Source organism: Phocoena sinus, chromosome 6, assembly GCF_008692025.1.
Source record: "Phocoena sinus isolate mPhoSin1 chromosome 6, mPhoSin1.pri, whole genome shotgun sequence".
NCBI lineage: Eukaryota > Metazoa > Chordata > Mammalia > Artiodactyla > Phocoenidae > Phocoena > Phocoena sinus.
Genome location: NC_045768.1, coordinates 81,122,396 through 81,142,282, shown reverse-complemented (window position 1 = coordinate 81,142,282; position 19,887 = coordinate 81,122,396). Strand labels below are relative to the sequence as shown.

Here is a 19,887-nt window from a genome sequence, read left to right as displayed (position 1 = left end):
CCAGCCAAGGTCTAATCGACTCCACTTCATCCCTCTGCTTTCACCTCCTCAGGGGGGGGACCTTGCTTAATCCCTCAGACCAGGTAAGTCCCTCACTCACATGGTCTTGTGGCACCCGCTACAAGGGGGTAACTACTCCTTCACGACATTACCACAGTCACAGTTAATTATCTGAGTAGGTAATTAGTATCTGTCCCTCTAATTAAAGGAACCACGTGTCCACTGTTCACTGGTGGAGCCCCAGCACCTATCACAGCATTACATCTTATACAAAATAGACACTTATGTATTTGTTGAATAAATGGAGGGGACAATCAGAGTCTCTCTTGAGAATTTGATCGAAGGGAGACAGAAACTGGTCAGGTGGCAGTGGGTACTTTCTGAATTAAAAGACCATCTCAAGCTTGGCAGATAGAAGTCTGTACAATTTACTCCACCCTTCTCTTGTTAACTTAACTTGCAGTTCCTTGCAACCAAAGACCCCTGGTAAGGATGTGTGCCCAGGTGCCACTGTAGGCAGTTCTGGACTCATCAGCAGCCCCAGAACCACAGTCAGTGCCCCACCAGGAGCCAGGATTACTCACCTTGGCTTTGCAAGCAGTCACAGGGCAGGGTGAGCTGAGGTGGCAAGGTGCCATACATGGGTGGCCACAGTCAGCTCTGGAGATGGTGCAGGGCTGCTTGCAGACCTCATCCACAAGACACTCTCCTTTGTGACAGAGTCTCTGACACCTGTGCATCCCACACGGTAGCGTGGCACTGCAGGGCAATCCGCAAGAGATATCAACCAGGTGACAAGGGATGTTGCTTCGTAACTAGGAGAGACAGAAGTAGCCAGATTCTCATCTCCATGCAGGATTCGGGGTGGATTTTAACTTCCTACTTAAACATTTCTGAACTTTCAAAAAGAGCAAGTTTTTAAAAAAGTTATTTTTATCTGAAACAAAAATCTGGCTGTTTTTCAAAGTCTGAAAGGTTAGTTTGAAAAGAAAACAAACCTGAACCTTATTATAATGCTTGTTATGGGACTTCCCTGGTGGCGCAGTGGTTAAGAATCTGCCTGCCAATGCAGGGAATATGGGTTCAATCCCTGGTCCGGGAAGATACCACGTGCCGCGGAGCAACTAACCCCGTGCGCCACGACTACTGAGCCTGCGCTCTAGAGCCCACGTGCCACAACTACTGAAGCCCACGCGCCTAGAGCCTGTGCTCCGCAACAAGCCACCGCAGTGAAAAGCCTGCGCACCACAACAAAGAGTAAACCCCGCTCATTGCAACTAAAGAAAGCCTGCGAGCAGCAACAAAGGCCCAATGCAGCCAAAAAAAAATAATGCTTGTTATGATCTAAAAGGATTTGTTTTAGCAGCTGAGTGTGACTTGCAACATAAACTTCCCAAAGTGGGTAACAAGCATGTGAAACCAGATAACTAGGGAGTTTCTGAAAATTTTATGACTAACTGGGAGGATCAGGTGACCTTTTCCCTCTACAAACAGCTAGGGCACTGAGTTCACAGAAACCCTGGGGGTGGGGGCACCCTTGGCTCATCGTTTCAAGACTACTTGCAGGGCTGTTTTATGTAATTAATTACTCAACTCTCCTCACATCTCCCAACCCATGATCTCCATAGTTTTAGACAGCTCTGTCATTAAAAAAATTAAGAGGGGCTTCCCTGGTGGCCCAGTGGTTGAGAGTCCGCCTGCCGATGCAGGGGACATGGGTTCGTGCCCTGGTCCAGGAAGATCCCACATGCCACAGAGCGGCTGGGCCCATGAGCCATGGCCACTGAGCCTGTGCGCCCGGAGCCTGTGCTCCGCAACAGGAGAGACCACAACAGTGAGAGGCCTGCGTACCGCAAAAAAAAAAAAAAAAAAAAAAAAAATTAAGAGGCAACAGGCTGTGGACCAACCAAATCATTTTTTTTTTTCTTGAGAAATTGCCTCCATTCAGGATTCTTCACTCCAGGAAAAAGATGCTGGAATTTTATTCCTGTGGAACCAAAGGTTACTCTTACATATTCACTCAAATTCTTTTAAGAACCCTCAAAATGAGGAATATACTTCGACTCTGGTGACAAACTTGTACTCTTGAAGAGGCCCCCAAAGCCTAGGATGTACATGCTTTGTAATCAGTATTTTGGTAGAATGTAGTTCCCAGTCATTAAACACTCACCTACTCCACCACTGGGATAATTTGTGCACATGCTATGCCTTCTGTTGTCCCCTCCCCACATTACTTGCCTGTCTTCTCACTGTCCTTTAGGATGTTACTTATGCTACTTCCTCCAGAAACACCTTTCCTGGGTAAGGGCCCCTTCTATCCCCTTCAGTACTCTGTACTTCCCACACTACTGTACTTTTCTTTTTTTTCAGTATTTATTTATTTGGCTGTGCCAGGGCTTAGTTGCGGCATGCAGGATCTTTTATTTGTGGCATGCATGATCTAGTTCCCCGACCAGGGATTGAACCCGAGCCCCCTGCATTGGTAGCACAGAGTCTTAACCACTGGACCACCAGGGAAGTCCCACACACTACTGTACTTATAATCGACTGTTTACATGTCTGCTTCCCGCCTCAGAGTGAAGGCTCCACAAGGGCAGGGGCGGCATCTGTCTTGTTCATTTCTGAATCACCCAAACCTAGCCTGTTACCTAGTACATGGCAGGTACGCAGTAAGTATTTGTTGACTGAAGTCCATAACACAAAGATGACACATGGATGTCTTAGAATGGTTACTCTCAGAGGAAGTGAGATTTTTAGAGGAAGAATAAATACCAAGTATTAAGACTTGAGAACCACTGACAGGAAATAAGTGGAGAAAAATATGTCTATCAAGATAAGAATACTGGGCTTCCCTGGTGGCACAGTGGTTGAGAATCTGCCTGCCAATGCAGGGGACATGGGTTCGAGCCCTGGTCTGGGAAGATCCCACATACCGCGGACCAACTGGGCCCGTGAGCCACAATTACTGAGCCTGCGCGTCTGGAGCCTGTGCTCCACAACAAGAGAGGCCTTGATAGTGAGAGGCCCACGCACCGCGATGAAGAGTGGCCCACACTTGCCACAACTAGTGGCACAACTTCCTTTCTCACAGAAAGGAAGACCCAACACAGCCATAAATAAATAAATAAATAAACAAAGCAAACTGTCAACAAGTAAAAATAAATAAACACTATTAAAAAAAAAGATAAGAATACTGAAAGCATATTGTCATAGTTGTCAAGAGTTTCAAGAAATGTTGGCCAACATGTTACTAAGTAAAAAAAGCAGGTTACAAAACAGTATAATCTTCATAGAGTAGGGGAAAGTGTATTACACATGCCTGGAAGTCTACATACCAGGATGTTAAGAGTATTTCTTTCTGTATAGCAAAACTGTATTATCTTAATCGTCTACAATGAATATGCATTTTTAAAATAAACAGATCTTTTTAAAGTGTTTCAAAGTGTCTACAGTCAGCAGCGCCAAATATAGCTTAGACACTAAGAATAAGGATGAAAGTCCTTCACGGTAATGGCAGCAATTAGCCTGGAGGAAGGTGCATGGCCGATCAGTCAGGATGGAAAGCTGCGTAAGAAGCAGAGAGAAGGAACGGTGGCAACTGGTGGAGAGCCCACTCTCACTCTTGGGATATTCTCACTGTAACACCTTTCCCCACACTAGCAACCCCTCCCCATGCTGGCTAACCTAGAAGCTGTCTCTGAACACGGCTCATGCTCTCAAGGCCAACTGGCTGAGTTTCATGTGATTGTAACCAGATTCAAAATGAGAGCAGGGACTTCCCTGGTGCCACAGTGGTTAAGAATCCACCTGCCAATGCAGGGGACACGGCGGGTTTGAGCCCTGGTCCAGGAAGATCCCACATGCCGCGGAGCAACTAAGCCTGTGTGCCACAACTACTGAGCCTGCATTTTAGAGTCCACGAGCCACAACCACTGAGCCCACATGCCATAACTACTGAAGCCCGTGAGCCTAGAGCCCGTGCTCCGCAATGAGAAGCCACCGCAACGAGAAGCCCGCGCGCTGCAACGAAGAGTAGCCCCTACTCTCACCACAACTAGAGAAAGCCCGTGCACAGCAACAAAGCAGCCAAATAAATTAATTAAAAAATAAAATAAAATAAAAATAAAAACGAGAGCAGAATAGATTCAGAATGTTACCTACTGTATGATTCCATTTATGTGATATTCTGAAAAGGCAAAACTACAGGGGCAGACAACATTGGTTGCCAGGGCCTGGCGGTAAGGGGTGAGTAACTATGAAGTGGCCCAAAGGAATGTTTGGGGGTGAATGAATGCTCCACATCTTGACTGTGGTGGTGGTTACATGACTGTACGAATGCTTCTGTCAACTCATAGACTTGTACACTAGAAAGGGTACATGTACGAATGCTTCTGTCAACTCATAGACTTGTACACTAGAAAGGGTACATTTCATTTTATGCAAACTATACCTTAATGAAAAGAAAAAGAAAAGAAAAGAAGTGGCAACAGCAAATCTCTGCTTCTTGGAGTATATTTATTTTGAGAAACAATGAGGTTAACCCTCTTAACGAAATCCAATCATAAATCTCTGGTTGGAACAATGAACACTTGGGAGAGAAAACTTACCTCATGTTTGCCCATGCACCATTTCTGAGTTAGAAAAGTACAAGGGGGACACTTGTCCTCACTATGACAAGAATGATATACTGTAGAAAGAGAAAGGTAAAATTAGGAGTAATGTTTAAAATTAGGAATAATGTTTAAACATAGACTACTACACATATCATAATGGCCTATGACATGGAACTTTTAAATTTCAGAGCTGAGTACTTTTTAAAATGGTCACTGAAAAGTAAAAGTAGTTGGCTTTATATTAAAGTGTTGAAAGATGAACATGAGTGAGAAAAAGAAACCCAACTGAGGGGCAAGAGACACAGAAGCAGAGAAGGAGGCAGTTTTTCTACTCCGTCTCCTGTGGCACTGCCACATGGTCTGTCCACATTACTCAGTGATTCTTTTGGTCCTACCTTACACAGCAACTGCTCCCTTTTGTTCAGACATCTTTGTTATCTCATCTAACATGCTTCCTCTGACTCCTTTCAATCTCTTTACTGCCTGGAAGAGGCAGTTCATTCAAACTCATCTCCTACAACAAAGCCTTCCTTGGCTGACCACACCCTGACCTGAGCACTCTTGCTCTCCCTGACGTCTTAGTCCTTACACAGATGGCTTGCTGCCATGCTATCTGGCCCTTCTTCATGTATTGGCTAGTTGTGTCAAATGTTTTCAACTACCATCTTCTTCCTCTCAGAAACAACAGAACAACCTCAAGGTCATGGGCTATTTTTTCCCTCCTCTGAACCTCCCTCTATGTCTGACACCATGCTGGATATACAAGAAACACTCAAGAAAAGTTAAGTGAATGCTGAATGAAAGCAGGCTAAAACAAAACAACTCACAAATAGTTAAGTTCTCACTATGGACATCAATCAGCAGGATTTGGACTTCATTTGTAATATCTGCAAGTGACTATAAAGGAAGTGAGTACAAGTGAGTGGGTGAGTATCTGTTTGGACATTAATTTCATGCTGGTGTGAACACCACAGCAAGGGTTTGCAAACTAAGCTGGGAGGGCCGCCTTAAGGTCTCCAGGAAAGGAGGGACTTTCCACTTCATGAGGAATTTACTTAATTCTTTTTCACTCTGTAACTTAAAAAATTGAGAACTGCTTGTCTATTTGTCAGACTAAATCATATGGCCAGATTTATTTAAAGTATCAAATCCAGTGACTTAAATTATATCAGGTTTGCCTCTAGGACTTGGTAAAATGAAATGATAGGGCCAATATGGTCCTAGAGGAAAGCCAGTGACTAGACTGGACAGAAAATGGGTGATGTCAAGTAGCTATTTACCTGGTGTCTACAGCAGTCTATCACAGAAAAACTGGAAACAAATGTCCAGCAACATGAAACTGACTGAATCAGTTATGGGCCATCCATGTAACAGGACACTCCACTACCATCTAGAAAAATATTCACTGATAAGGAGAGAGATTAAAATTACAATAATAAGAGGGAAAAATATCTAGTTAAAATAAGTTCATTAGGATCCCACTTTTATTTTAGGAAAAAAAAATACAAATATATATTTTTGCCCATGGAAAAAGGCCCTGAAAAATATACACCAGGGCGTAATTCCTAAAAGGTGACATAAGAGATTATTTAATTTCAATCTTTTGACTTTATCTCTATCTTCTTTCTTTCTCTCTTCCTTTTTATGTAATAAACATATATTGTGTCTACAACAACAACAAAACCGAATTACTCTTAACTTTACAAAAAGATGCTTAACTTTGAAATATGCAACAGAAGTGGAGGCCACAAAGAAAGAAGACAAGACCAGCTGGGGATTCTCCCAACCCTTTGGGTGTGTTTGACATCCACAGAGTAAAGCACTGTAAGGCACTGTGATTCCCAGCTGTGGCCCAGATCTCAGACCCATCTTCACAGAAGCAGCCCGAGCACAGGGAACAAGGAAGGGCTACCACAGTGTAACCTCACAGCAGTGAAGACCATCATGCAACATCCTAAATGACACAGTGTGAGCAGGCTGTGAGGTGTGGAGGCAAGGAGACAGGACCCACCTGGATGGTCACATTCATGGACTCTGGCACAGGTCTGGGTACACTCAGGGGGCCTGGTACCACAGGGAACTGGAGGGTAGATCACCGATGCGCCACAGTGGCAGGTTAATTCATCAAAACCTAGTGAAGCCGCAGGTGAAACAAAACAACCCTTCATGAATTTGAGAATTTGAAGCACAAGATAATTACACACACACTTTTTTTTTTTTTTTTGGGTTGTATTTTTAGAGGAGAATTTTTTGGGGGGCTGCTCTTTTAAAAAAGGTTTTTATTTCATTAACGTTGAGCTGCTGGCAAAGTGTTCAATTTTTACTTGCAACAAACTTTAAGTCCATGAGTATTCCAAGACATTTTTACATGTATTTTATAAACAAAAGATCTACAGACCATCTCTTTTGACAGAACAGGAGACTTCCACTAAAGAAACAGATTCTTTTCTTTAACTTTTTGGTTAGGAAAATGGATAGAGATTATGAAAGCCACAGGTAGTTAACAAACACAGAAAAATATGCTTTTGAATATAAACTTCAGAGAGCCACTGAAGCCATTAAAAAAAAATTCTTGTAAGTATAACTGACATCTATCATGATAAAAATATGAAGTTGAGATGAAGCCGAGAGCTACATCTGAGTTCACTAGGCACAGTTCACAAGCCCAATCAAAATGAGAACTCACATGGGGCCTCCAACAAGCGGCCCACTTTGTCAAGAGCTCTACTAACCCTCAGACCCAAAGGGGAGCTAGTTCTTCAATCCTGGTCCTTAGTAGAGGCTGGGTCTTTGGCCATGGTTCTCAACTAGAGACCAAGAGTCAGAAAGCCCAGGCCCTCCAGGATTCCTCTACCCACTGCTCTTCTCCAGTCAGCACTCTCCAGAAAACTCTTCAGAGGCTACACAACGTGGTGGAAAGAGCCCTGTAAATATAGCAGGAGACTTAGGCTTCTAGTCCTGGACCTACTTCTCACTTGTGCAGTGACTGTGGGCAGGTAACTTAACGACTCTTGAGATTGCTTCCTTTTGGTCAAATGGGGATACCAAACTTTGACCTGTCCACTCAAAAGTTTATTGTGGGGGTGGACTAATATATGTGAAACAGCTAGGGAAAGAGTAAGAGGCTACATTACTTGTTTCTACGGAACTCCACGTGTGTGATTTATAACAAAGCACTTAACTCCTTTTTGAAATATGGTGGGCCTAGTATTCCACCGAAGGTATGTTGGGAAACCCTGATATAGGCTAATCTTTTAATGTAGCAGTTCTCAAAGAGTGCTCAGTTGACCCCTAGGACTCCCTGATCCTTTCAGGGAGTCTACAAGGTCAAAATTATTTTCATAATAATACTTAGATACTATTTGCTTTTTTCACTATGTTGACATTTGCACTGATGTTGAAAAACCAACAGCTGGTAATACTGCCAGGGCATTAGCACAAATAAGGCAGTAGTGCCAAACTGTAACCATTGTATTTTTTACTGCCACATACTTAGAGTAGATAAAAAATGACAATTTCACTTAAGAAAGTCCTTGATGAAGAAGTAAAAAAAAATCTTGACCCATAAATACATGTCTTTCTAATATTCTGTGGAACAAAATAGGGTATCTGCTTCAAGCACTTTTGTTGCACACAAAAATACAGTTGTCCCTCAGTATCCTGGCGGGGAGGGATTGGTTCCAGGACCCCCATGGGTACCAAAATCCAAGAATGCTCAAGTCCCTTATATAATATGTTGTAGTATTTGCATACAACCTATGCACATCCTCCTGTATACTTTACATCATCTCTAGGTTACTAATAATACCCAATGCAATGTAAATGCTACATAAATAGCTGCCAGCACAAAACAAATTCAAGTTTTGTTTTTGGAACTTTCTAGAATTTTTCCCCTTGAACATTTTCAACCCACAGTTGGTCGAAACTATGGATGTGGAATCCATGGATATGGAACCCTCAGATATGGACGGCTGTCTGACCTCTGGTCATTCTAAAGAACTGCACTCTTCTGAGTCGTGAGTTGAATTAACTTATTTTTTCATAACACACCGTTTTACTTGAAAAAGTGGCCGACAAACTATGATTATTCAGACTTGGGTATTTTGGCAGACGTTTATGAAAAATTAACAGTGAAACCATCACTTTAAGAAAACTGACTTTGCTGCCAACAATAACATTCAAGCTTTCAAGTGAAAACAGAATTTTGGAAAATATGCATTTATCACTATGAGCTTGACAACTTCCTAATACTTTTCCCCAGAGTTTTCTGATGGGATTGGTAGTGTATTAATGAATGCGAGTTTTTAATATTGTAACACAAGCAGACCCCATCTTAGGATCATTGCTTACATCCCAAGTTTCATACATTCAGCGACAACAGAGGAATAACTTCTTTAAAAGTCTTAATAGCTTTTTTGCCCATGGTCACCGCCGAGTAAGCATCATTGAAGCCTCCCCCCTCTACTGCCGTCGTGTCTAAGTCAGAGTCTCCCAAAGAGCCCGAACAGCTGTGGAAGCTCCTCACCAGACATCTGAGCTTTGAAACAATTGATGACAGTCTGAGAAGCCACCTGAGCAGCGGGCAGCGCTCACAGACTGTGTGGTAACGAGGGGTCCAAACACCAGGTGCTCCAGAGGCTTCGGGTTTGTCATGTATGCCATTGCAGAGGAGGTGGATGCGGCCATGGATGCGAGGCCACACGAGGTGGATGGAAGAGTTGGGGAACCAAAGAGGGCCGTCTCAAGAGAAGATTCTCAAAGACCTGGTGTCCACTTAACCGTGAAAAAGATTTTTGTTGGTGGCATTAAAGAAGACACTGAAGAACATCACCTAAGAGATTATTTTGAACAGTGTGGGAAAACTGAAGTGATTGAAATCATGACTGACTGAGGCAGTGGCAAAAACAGAGGCTTTGCTTTCATAACCTTTGATGACCATGACTCCGCAGACAAGACTGTCATTCAGAAATATCACACAGTGAACGGCCACAACTGTGAAGTAAGGAAAGCCCTATCTAAGCAAGAGAAGGCTAGCGCTTCATCCAGCCAAAGAGGTCGAAGTGGTTCTGAAACTTTGGTGGTGGTCGTGGAGGGGGTTTTGGTGGGAATGACAACTCTGGTTGTGGAGGGAACGTCAGTGGTCGAGATGCCTTTGGTGGCAGCCGTGGTGGTGGGGGATATGGTGGCAGTGGGGATGGCAGTAATGGATTTGGTAATGACGGAAGCCATTTTGTAGGTGGCAGAAGTTACAATGATTTTGGCAATTACAACAATCAATCTTCAAATTTTGGACCCATGAAAGGAGGAAACTTTGGAGGCAGAAGTTCTGGCCCCTATGGTGGTGGAGGCCAATACTTTGCCAAACCATGAAACCAAGGTGGCTATGGTAGTTCCAGCAGCAGCAGTAGCTATGGCAGTGGCAGCAGGTTTTTTTTTTTTTTTTTTTTTTTGGCAGCAGGTTTTAATTACTGCCAGGAAACAAAGCTTAGCAGGAGAGGAGAGCCAGGGAAGTGACAGGGAAGCTACAGGTTACAAGAGATTTGTGAACTCGGCCAAGCACAGTGCTGGCAGGACCTAGCTGCTACAAAGAAGACATGTTTTTGACAATACTCATGTGTATGGGCAAAAAAACTCGAGGACTGTATTTGTGACTAATTGTATAACAGGTTATTTTAGTTTCTGTTCTGTAGAAAACGTAAAGCATTCCAACAAAGGGTTTTAATGTAGACTTTTTTTTTTGCACCCATGCTGTTGATTGCTAAATGTAATAGTCCACTCATGAAGCTGAATAAATGTGTCTTTTTAAAAAATGTGCTGTGTAAAGTTAGTCTACTCTGAAGCCATTTTGGTAAACTTCACCCCAACAATGTGAAGTTAGAATTCCTTCAGGGTGATGTCAGGGCCCATTCGAAATTTATTTACAACCTGCTTGGGTGGAGAAGCCATTGTCTTCAGCTGAACTGACAGTTACTGTGTTGTGACCTGGAGTTCACTGTTAAAAGGGTCACCCAAGCAAAGTTAGAGTTTTCTGGTTATTAATATGATTGTTGGCACATCCTATGCAATATATCTAAACTGAATTACGGTACCAGATAAAGTTATAGATGGGAATCATCCATTATCATGTGTAATCAATAAATGATTTAATACCCTCTTTTAAAAAAAAGTCTCAATATATCTGAAATACTAAGGCTTATTAATTCAGTAATCCATACCAACCTAAGAAAATCAATCACTCAGAATATATCATTCCTGACTTTCTAGAAAACTCTATACAATAAAGTATACAGTGAAGACACTCACTAGCTTGCCAGCATGTTTGGCAGTTCCCACGATGACAAGGTTCTTCACATCTATGAAGGCCACAGCGGAGTTTCCTCCCACAAATCAAAGGACACTTGTGCTCCTTATCCTAGGAGGAGAGATACTGATTGACTGATTGATTGATTGCATGCAGGATCTTAGTTCCCCGACCAGGCATCGAACCTGTGCCTCCGGCAAAGGAAGCGCAGAGTCCTAACCACTGGACTGCCAGGGAATTCCTGAGAGATTTATATATGTTTACAAAATTAACTCCATTTTATATTTTCCATAAACAAGATTAATAAAGAAGTTCTCCACAATTATAGATCGCATGATATCTGGAATTAGCTTCAAAATAATCAAAGGAGGGGGAGTAGGTGGGGAATGAAACAAGATTAGTCATGACCTGATCACTACTGAAGATAGATGTTGGGCATATGGGACTCATACTTGTCTCTCTGCTTTTATATATGTTTGAAATATTCAGTAATAAGAGGAAGTCTTTAAACTTTCAAACACTGGTTTATAAGTAAGTCTTGATACACAGAACAATTTCATCACTCTTCACACTGTCAATATAAATGCTAAAAATAACAATTGTGTATTATATATGTGTGTGTATATATGTACTACTTTACTATTGGTACTGTGTTACCTTGTTTACACACACACACACACACACACACACACACACACACACATACACACGATAACACAGTATCCACTGCCAGGTAGTGCTTCCTTTATTTAGTTCCACAGAAGTGAATATTTCAGATAACTGAAACCTGTTCTTTAAAAAATGCCACACTCGGGACTTCCCTGGTGGTCCAGTGGTAAAGAATCCTCCTTCCAATGCAGGGGACGTGGGTTCGATCCCTGATCGGGGAAATAAGATCCCACATGCCGCGGGGCAACTAAGCCCGTATGCCACAACTACTGAGCTCGTGCACCTCAACTAGAGAGCCCATGTGCTGCAAACTACAGAGCCCATAAGCTCTGGAACCTGTGAGCCACACAACTAGAGAGAGAAAACCTGCATGCCACGACTAGAGAGAAGCCCGTGCGCCGCAACAAAAAGATCCCGCATGCCTCAACAAAGAACCCATGTGCCACAACTAAAACCTGACACAGCCAAAAAAAAAAAAAAAGAATACCCAAGAATGGAGGCCCCTCTTCTGGGAAAAAAAAAGCCATGCTCATTTTGCCTACTGATCTGACCCATGGAATATATGAAACTTGAAGCCTGAGTTGCTAAGGCCAAGCCAGTCTGTGTGCTGGGACAGCATACAGTCTCCTGCAGATGACTACATGCTTATCCAGTGGTCTTGAGCTCTGGGGCCTGAGGCCTTCTGTCTTTCTTCTTTCCTTTCCTCCATGTTGCCATCAGCTGGCTTCTTGACCTGGCTGAGGCCTAAAAAGGACCAGTCTGTCTTTCTGGGCAGCATTCTGACTGCTGCTCAGGGGCCTCTCCCAGTGATTTCCAAATCTGGGCTGCATTCTAGATGGCGGAGGCTTCCAGAAGCCCAGCCCCTAGATGAATGCAATCTGATACTGCCTAATGATAGGTCCACTTACCACACAGCATATCTCGTTACATTTATGCCGTCCACATAACCGTTTCTTGTTACACCTCTTGTCACACATAAATGTAGCATCTGCTATGAACAATTAAGAAGAAAAAGAAGTCAGAGGACATGAACATTCATTCAACAAATATTTGTGTGACTACAGGCTGAAGAAATACAAATGTAATAATGTAAGTAAATTAGTTATGGTGAAAATGCATACTATTTAAATATCACTTTTCACTTGCCAGACAGTCAAAAAAATAGAAAAGAAAATAGGAAGACTACCCAAGTGCCCACTGATAGATGAATGGATAAAGATGTGGAATATATACAATGGAATATTACTCAGCCATTAAAAAAAAGAAATCTTGCCATTTGTGACAACATGGATGGTCCTAGAGGATATTATGCTAAGCGAAATAAGACAGAGAAAGACAAATACTGTATGATTTCACTTATATGTGGAATCTAAGAAACAAAACAAATGAACAAACATAACAAAACAGAAACAGTATAGATACAGAGAACAAACAGGTGGTTGCCAGAGGAAAGGCGGGTGGGTGGAAAAAAGAAATAGGTGAGAGGTACAAACTTCCAGTTGCAAAACCAATGATTCATGGGTATGAAATGCACAGTGTAGGGAATATAGTCAATAACTAAATAATATCTTTGTATGGTGACATAATGTAACTAGACTTATTGTGGTGATCATTTTGAAATGTACAGAAAAAAACACTATGCTGTGTAATAGGAACTAACAGAGTGTTGTAGGTCAATTATACTTCAAAAACAAACAAACTCATAAAAAAGAGATCATATTTGTGGTTATTAGAGGTGGGGGGTGGGTAGAGGGGGAATTGGATGAAGGCAGTCAAAGGGCACAAACTTCCAGTTATCAGATAAATAAGTATTAGGGATGTAATGTACCACATGATAAATATAATTAACACTGCTGTGTGTTATATACGAAAGTTGTTAAGAGAGTGAAGTAAGAGCTCTCAACACAGACAAAATTTTTTTTTTCTATTTCTTTCATTTTCCATCTATATGAATTGATGAATGTTCACTAAACTTATTGCAATAATCATTTCATGATGTATGTAAGTCAAATTATTATGCTGGGACAGGAATAAAGACGCAGACATAGAGAAAGGACTTGAGGACACGGGGAGGGGGGAAGGGTAAGTTGGGACAAAGTGAGAGAGTGGCATGGACATATATACACTACCAAATGTAAAATAGATAGCTAGTGGGAAGCAGTTGCATAGCACAGGGAGATCAGCTCGGTGCTTTGTGACCACCTAGAGGGGTGGGATAGGGAGGATGGGAGGGAGACACAAGAAAGAGGAGATATGGGGATATATGTATATGTATAGCTGATTCACTTTGTTATAAAGCAGAAACTAACAAACCATGGTAAAGCAATTATACCCCAATAAAGATGTTAAAAACAAAAACTTATTATGCTGTACACTTTAAGCTTATACAGTGCTATATGTCAATTATATCTCAATAAAACTGGAAGAAGAGGGGGCTTCCCTGGTGGCTCAGGGGCTAAGGACCTGCCTGCCAATGTAGGGGACATGGGTTCGAGCCCTGGTCCGGGAAGATCCCACATGCTGTGGAGTGACTAAGCCTGTGCACCACAACTACTGAGCCTGTGTGCCACAACTACTGAAGCCCACGTGCCTAGAGCCCGTGCTCCGCAACGAGAAGCCACCGCAACGAGAAGCCCACACACTGCAACGAAGAGTAGCCCCTGCTCACCTCAACTAGAGAAGGCCTGGGCATAGCAACAAAGACCCAACGCAACCAAAAAAAAAAAAAATTTGTAAGAAGAAAAGGAAATAGGAAGACTGATTAATGTATGGAACAGGTGAAGGTGTGGAGAAAAAGGCACACACACTTAGTGGATGGGAGAATAAACTTTTGGAGTACATATGTATCTATCAAAAATTTAAGTGGCAATTCCATTTTAAGTAATGCTTCCTACAGATACACTTTCAAAAGTAGCTAGGACACCAAAAGCACAAGCAACAAAAGAAAAATAAATTTGATCAAAATTTAAAGCTTTTGTGCATCAGAGGACACCATCAAGAAAAGACAACAACATAATGGGAGAAAATATTTGCAGATCAGTTATCTCATAAGTGTCTACGATCCAAAATATATAAAGAACTCTTTCAACTCAATAACAAAAAGACAACCCAATTTAAAAATGGTAAAGGAATAGACTTTTCCAAAGAAGATATACAAATGGCCAAGTACATGAAAAAATGCCCAACATCATTAGTTATTAGGGAATGCAAATCAAAACCACAATGATTTATCATTTCATACCCACTGAGGATGTCAATAACAGTAATAATAATAATAGTAGTAATAAAAAACAGAAAATAACAAGTGTTGGAGAGGATGTGGAGAAAATGAAACCCTCATACATTACTGGTGGGACTGTAAAATAGTGTAGCTACTGTAGAAAACAATATAGCAGTTCTTTTAAAAAAATTCTACCTATAACCAACATATAATCCAGCAATTCCATTTCTAGGTACATAACCAAAAGAATTTACAACAGGTTCTCAGATAAAAGCTTGTGTACAAATGTTCATAGCAGCACTAGTTGCAATAGTCAAAAGAAGGAAACCAAATGTCCACCAACAGATGAATGGATAAACAAGCTGTGGTATATATATACAACAGAATATTATTCAGCCATAAAGAGGAATGAAGTACTGATGCGTGCTACAAGGTGGATGAACCTTAACAACATGCTAAATGAAAGAAGCTAGAGACAAAAGGTTACATATTATATGATTTCATTTATATGAAATACTCAGAATAATTAAATCCACAGAGACAGGAAGCAGAGTAGTGGTTGCCAGGGCTGGTGGGGAGGGGTGAGTGGGGAATGAAAACTCAGTAAACAAAGGGTTTCCTTTTGGGATGATGAACCCATTTTAGAATTGACAGAGGTGATGGTTTTAAAACACTGTGAAGGGGCTTCCCTGGTGGCGCAGTGGTTGGGAGTCCGCCTGCCGATGCGGGGGACGCGGGTTCGTGCCCCGGTCTGGGAGGATCCCGCGTGCCGCGGAGCGGCTGGGCCCATGAGCCATGGCCGCTGAGCCTGCGCGTCCGGAGCCTGTCCTCCGCAACGGGAGAGGCCACAACAGTGAGAGGCCCGCGTAACGCATAAAAAAACAAACAAACAAACAAAAAAAAACACTGTGAAGGTACTAAATGCCACTGAATTGTACACTTTAAAATGTTTCACTGGGGACTTCCCTGGTGGTGCAGTGGTTGGGAATCCGCCTGCCAATGCAGGGGACACGGGTTCGAGCCCTGGTCTGGGAGGACCCCACATGCCGTGGAGCAACTAAGCCTGTGTGCCACAACTGCTGAGCCTGTGCTCTAGAGCCCGCAAGCCACAACTACTGAGCCCGCATGCCACAACTACTGCAGCGTGTGTGCCTAGAGCCTGTGCTCTGCAACAAAGAGGCCACCACAATGAGAAGCCCACACACCACAACAAAGAGTAGCCCCTGCTCGCCACAACTAGAGAAAGCCCGTGCACAGCAACGAAGACACAACGCAGCCAAAAAGTAAATAAATTTATTAAAAAAAGAAAAAACAAAACAAAACAAAAAAATGTTTCATTGTATGTTCTGTGAATATTATCTCAATAAAGGTGCTGAAGGCGATGAAGTGTTTACCGGTGAAATAACGTTTGGGATTTGTTTTCAAAGTACTTCAGTGAAAATTAAAAATAGGAAAGAGAGGGATGGATGAAGAAAGAAGATGGGCAAAATGCTGATAACTGGTGGTAGGTACATAGGGATTCACTATACTAGTCTCTCTACTTTCACATATGATTGAAAATTTTCATCATAAGCTAAAAAAGTAACAAGATGGTTACAGCATTATCTGTAATGGGGAAAAATTGGAGACAACCTAAATGACCAACAAAAGAGCAATGGTGAACTATACTATGGCATATCCACATAAAGAATGTTCTCAAGAGGGAGAGCTATACACACTGACATGGAAAAATGTCTTTGATATATTACTTAGGGGAAAAAAACAAGTTCCAGTATGTTTAGCAAGAACCATAATAGCACATGTATACACCTGTATGAATACAGAAAAAGATCTGGACCCACACCCAACAAACTAATGATGTGGTTTTATCAGGGGAATGGAACTAGGAGGGGAAAATGGGGTGAGGGTGTATTTCTACTTTTTACTATTTTATTAATTTTTTAATTATTAAAAATTATGTATTAATATAGTAAGTTTTTCCAATTATATTTTTTAATTACCAAAATTTTGACTGTCGTTTTGAGGAAGATATTTCTGGTTATGTCAAATATTCAGACAGTTGAGGCAGATATTCAGCCATTCTCCACCTTCCTCAGGCTAACAGATCCTTAGTTTTGTTCAGAAATTGGGCACCCACGTGTTCCCCCATTACAGGAGTGAATGCTGAATAGTGTAGCCTGTCATGGTAATTCCATTCCCCTTGTTAGTGAAGGGACTGGGCAGGAACATGTGATAAAAAGCATACTGAGGGTCTTTCAGGACTGTCTTCCTTGCTCTCAAGAAGGAAGAGAAGAATCTCTCCTTCTTTTCTTTAGATGTTGCTGGGAGATGACTCAATGCATGAAATTGCTGTAGCTAACTTATACCCATGAGGGGAAAACCAAGAAAATCACAGGAAGCTGGACTGGAGTCCTAGAATCACTGGGTTTGTTATTAAAACCTTGGACTTGTTCTGCCTCCAGACTTCCTGTTATGAGAGACAGTAAACCTCCTGAGAGCTAAAGTCATTTTTCCTTGGGTTTTTTGATACCTGTAGCCAAAAGCACCTTAACCAATACAGCTTTCTTTCTGACCAGAATTAAGAGCTTTTATTTTGTATAAGTTTATCTTCCATCACTTTTCCAAAACAGTTTTAAGGTGGCTTAAACAAAGACTATGTGACAGTTGGTAAAACAAGAACAGAACCATAATAAAGTGGAGTATCAGGATCAAGGACAAAGGAAGAAACAATATTCTAGGCCTAAAGGTTAAGAAGGCTGCTGGCTGAGTCCCCCTGTTCTAGGTATCCAACAGTCCTATCAAGCCATAAGGGGATCAAGCATCAGAGTCAGTTTTTACAAAGTTTGCTTCATTACATATTATTTACCTTCCCTTCCCATATCAACATTTTATTATGAAAAATTTCAAACATATAAAAAAGTTGAAACGAGTTTATAGTGAACACTATGCCCACTACCTAGCCTCTACCAGTAGTTGCTTTTTCTCATAACTCTCTATTCTTCCATCCAACTATCAGTTTATCTTAATTTTGGATGCTTTTCAAAGTAAGCTGCATACATGAATACACTTCCCCGGTATTTTACAGCATTTCACTAACCAGAATTCAATTTATGGTTCTTTTTTTTTTCTTTTGAGGTAAAAGTTACATACAGTTAAATGCACAAAGTACCTTCACTGAATTCTGACAAACACATAACCCATTCCCCTGTCAAGATGTAAAAAATTACCTTCACCCCAGAAAGTTACCTCATGCCCCTTCCCAGTCATACCTTCGCTTTTGAGATTGGTACACGGAAGCTCCTATGGAGAAAGAAAAGGGAATAGTAACTACTTTAGGAATAAATGAAACAACATAACTGCAGTATAATGCTAAATGTAACATGCATACCCCAAATACCCAGTACTTCTCTGGCAGTCACTTATTCACCAACTTCACCTATCTGGAGCTACGTTTGCCCAGTCCCTGTAAGCTTTACTCACAACAGGGCCCCAGGTCTAATGACTTTTCATGCAAATATAACATTCTTTGTGGTCTGATCTCCAAACTCACAGCAGACTACGTATTATAAAATCTGAATGGAAAGAAGGACTGACTACTAAAGGTATGCAAAGCAAAGAGAAATAACTGTCTGGCAAGGGTACAGACAGAAAAAGCCATAAAAAGCAGATACAAGAATTGAAAATATGTAACAATCAGCACCATCTGATGCAGGGACAAACAGCTCTACATGCTCAAAAGTATCCCTGGCAATGCAGCTGAACTGTAGCAGAGTGGAATACAGAAGTCCTTTGCCATTCAAAGTTTTGCTACCCTGGTTTCAATCATGTGTGAATGGCCTCAAAGGTCTATCACATGTAATTTTGCTGAAAAATGTTCCTGAATAACATGTGTGGGGAGGCTGCTGTGTGAAGGGCGAGTCAGTCACTTGGGAGAGAGTGAGCCTGGCTGGCTGCCCAGCACCTACATCTGAATTTGGCTTTGATGTCATGGACAGGTTGCTATGTACTCAGAAAAAAGCAAAATGATAAAAACATTTCTTCTCAGTGAAAATGACCCTGAAAAAGGGGGGCAGCTGCTGGGGCTGATAACAGACGTGAAGATGTCTAAGAAATTGAAGCTTCTTGGCTAGAAAAATGTTTTCGGTAAATCAATGAGTTGGCTCGGTTCTATGACATGAAAAAATTCCCCATATGTTCTCTAGAGATACAAAGCAAAAGTGACTCATGAAATTGCTTGAGTGCCCCAGTTAATACAAACACCGGATTGTACACAGGAAATGCTGGGAGTTTGGGGGTTTTGAGCACAAGCCACCATTCTCCTTGCTTGGCCCTACGATAAACCTTTCTCTGCTCCAAACCCCGAAGTTTTATTTGTTTGGCCTCACTGTGCGTCAGGCGCATTAACTTGTGTTCAGTGACAATTTTGGCGAAGCCAGCCTAGGGGTCTGTGCTCGTGCCGGGTCGACCCTGACCAGAGGCAGCCCCTTCCCTGAGTGCCCAGCAGCTAGCTGCCAGAGCGCATTCATTCCAGGGAACTGGAAGGGACTCTCCCTGACAGGCGCCAGCCACCCCACAACGTGAGGCTGTTTGGAGTTGAGAAAAAAAAAAAAGAAAAAGAAAAAGAAATGACATGCTGGAGTGGTATGTACACCTGCAGGGAAAGACAGAACTCCCATAAATCCCTATACTAAATATGAATTACCAATAAAAACTTAAATACAGGGTTCTTTGGTAGGTTCTAGGTAGTAAGATAGAGCAAACATTTCTCAAAGACTCCTACCAAAGTGATTAAAAGAGAAGAACTTTTGAAGCTTTAAGAAATAAGTTTTTATTTATCTAGAAAACTCACTTCCCTGGAAAAGCCCATTCCAGTACAAAAGATATTTCAGGAAAAATCTGGCTGAACAATGAGGTGATTATCAGTGTTTCAAAGAGATCTTTCATTTTGTCAAACTGTTTAACAGAATTCATATTGATAGTGAGCTCCTCCAGCAATTTTAGAATAAGACTTTTATTTGCAAAAAAAATTCAATTTACACATAGCTTTTCAATAATACACTCACTGCCATGGGATCCACTGTTAG

At 41.7% G+C, this 19,887-nt stretch overlaps 1 protein-coding gene across 10 annotated transcripts in view; it reads right to left on the bottom strand.

Annotated features, from left to right (window-relative positions):
- NFX1 (nuclear transcription factor, X-box binding 1) overlaps positions 1-19,887 on the bottom strand; it is a 90,994-nt gene that overhangs the window by 22,709 nt on the left and 48,398 nt on the right. For 5 of the 10 annotated variants that reach the window (XR_004350321.1, XR_004350320.1, XM_032634589.1 and 2 more), the window contains exons 11-16: positions 18,073-18,103; positions 12,492-12,574; positions 10,917-11,025; positions 6,625-6,744; positions 4,608-4,687; positions 585-815 (exon numbers count right to left, since the gene is read on the bottom strand). Coding sequence is in view for 6 of the 10 variants with exons in the window: in XM_032634589.1 (XP_032490480.1) it covers positions 585-815; positions 4,608-4,687; positions 6,625-6,744; positions 10,917-11,025; positions 12,492-12,574; positions 18,073-18,103 (654 nt within the window). In the remaining 4 variants the exon portion in view is untranslated. Of the gene's footprint in view, positions 1-584; positions 816-4,607; positions 4,688-6,624; positions 6,745-10,916; positions 11,026-12,491; positions 12,575-18,049; positions 18,104-19,887 lie in introns of all 10 variants that reach the window. The other 5 variants (XM_032634585.1, XM_032634584.1, XM_032634588.1 and 2 more) reach the window with 3 other exon arrangements.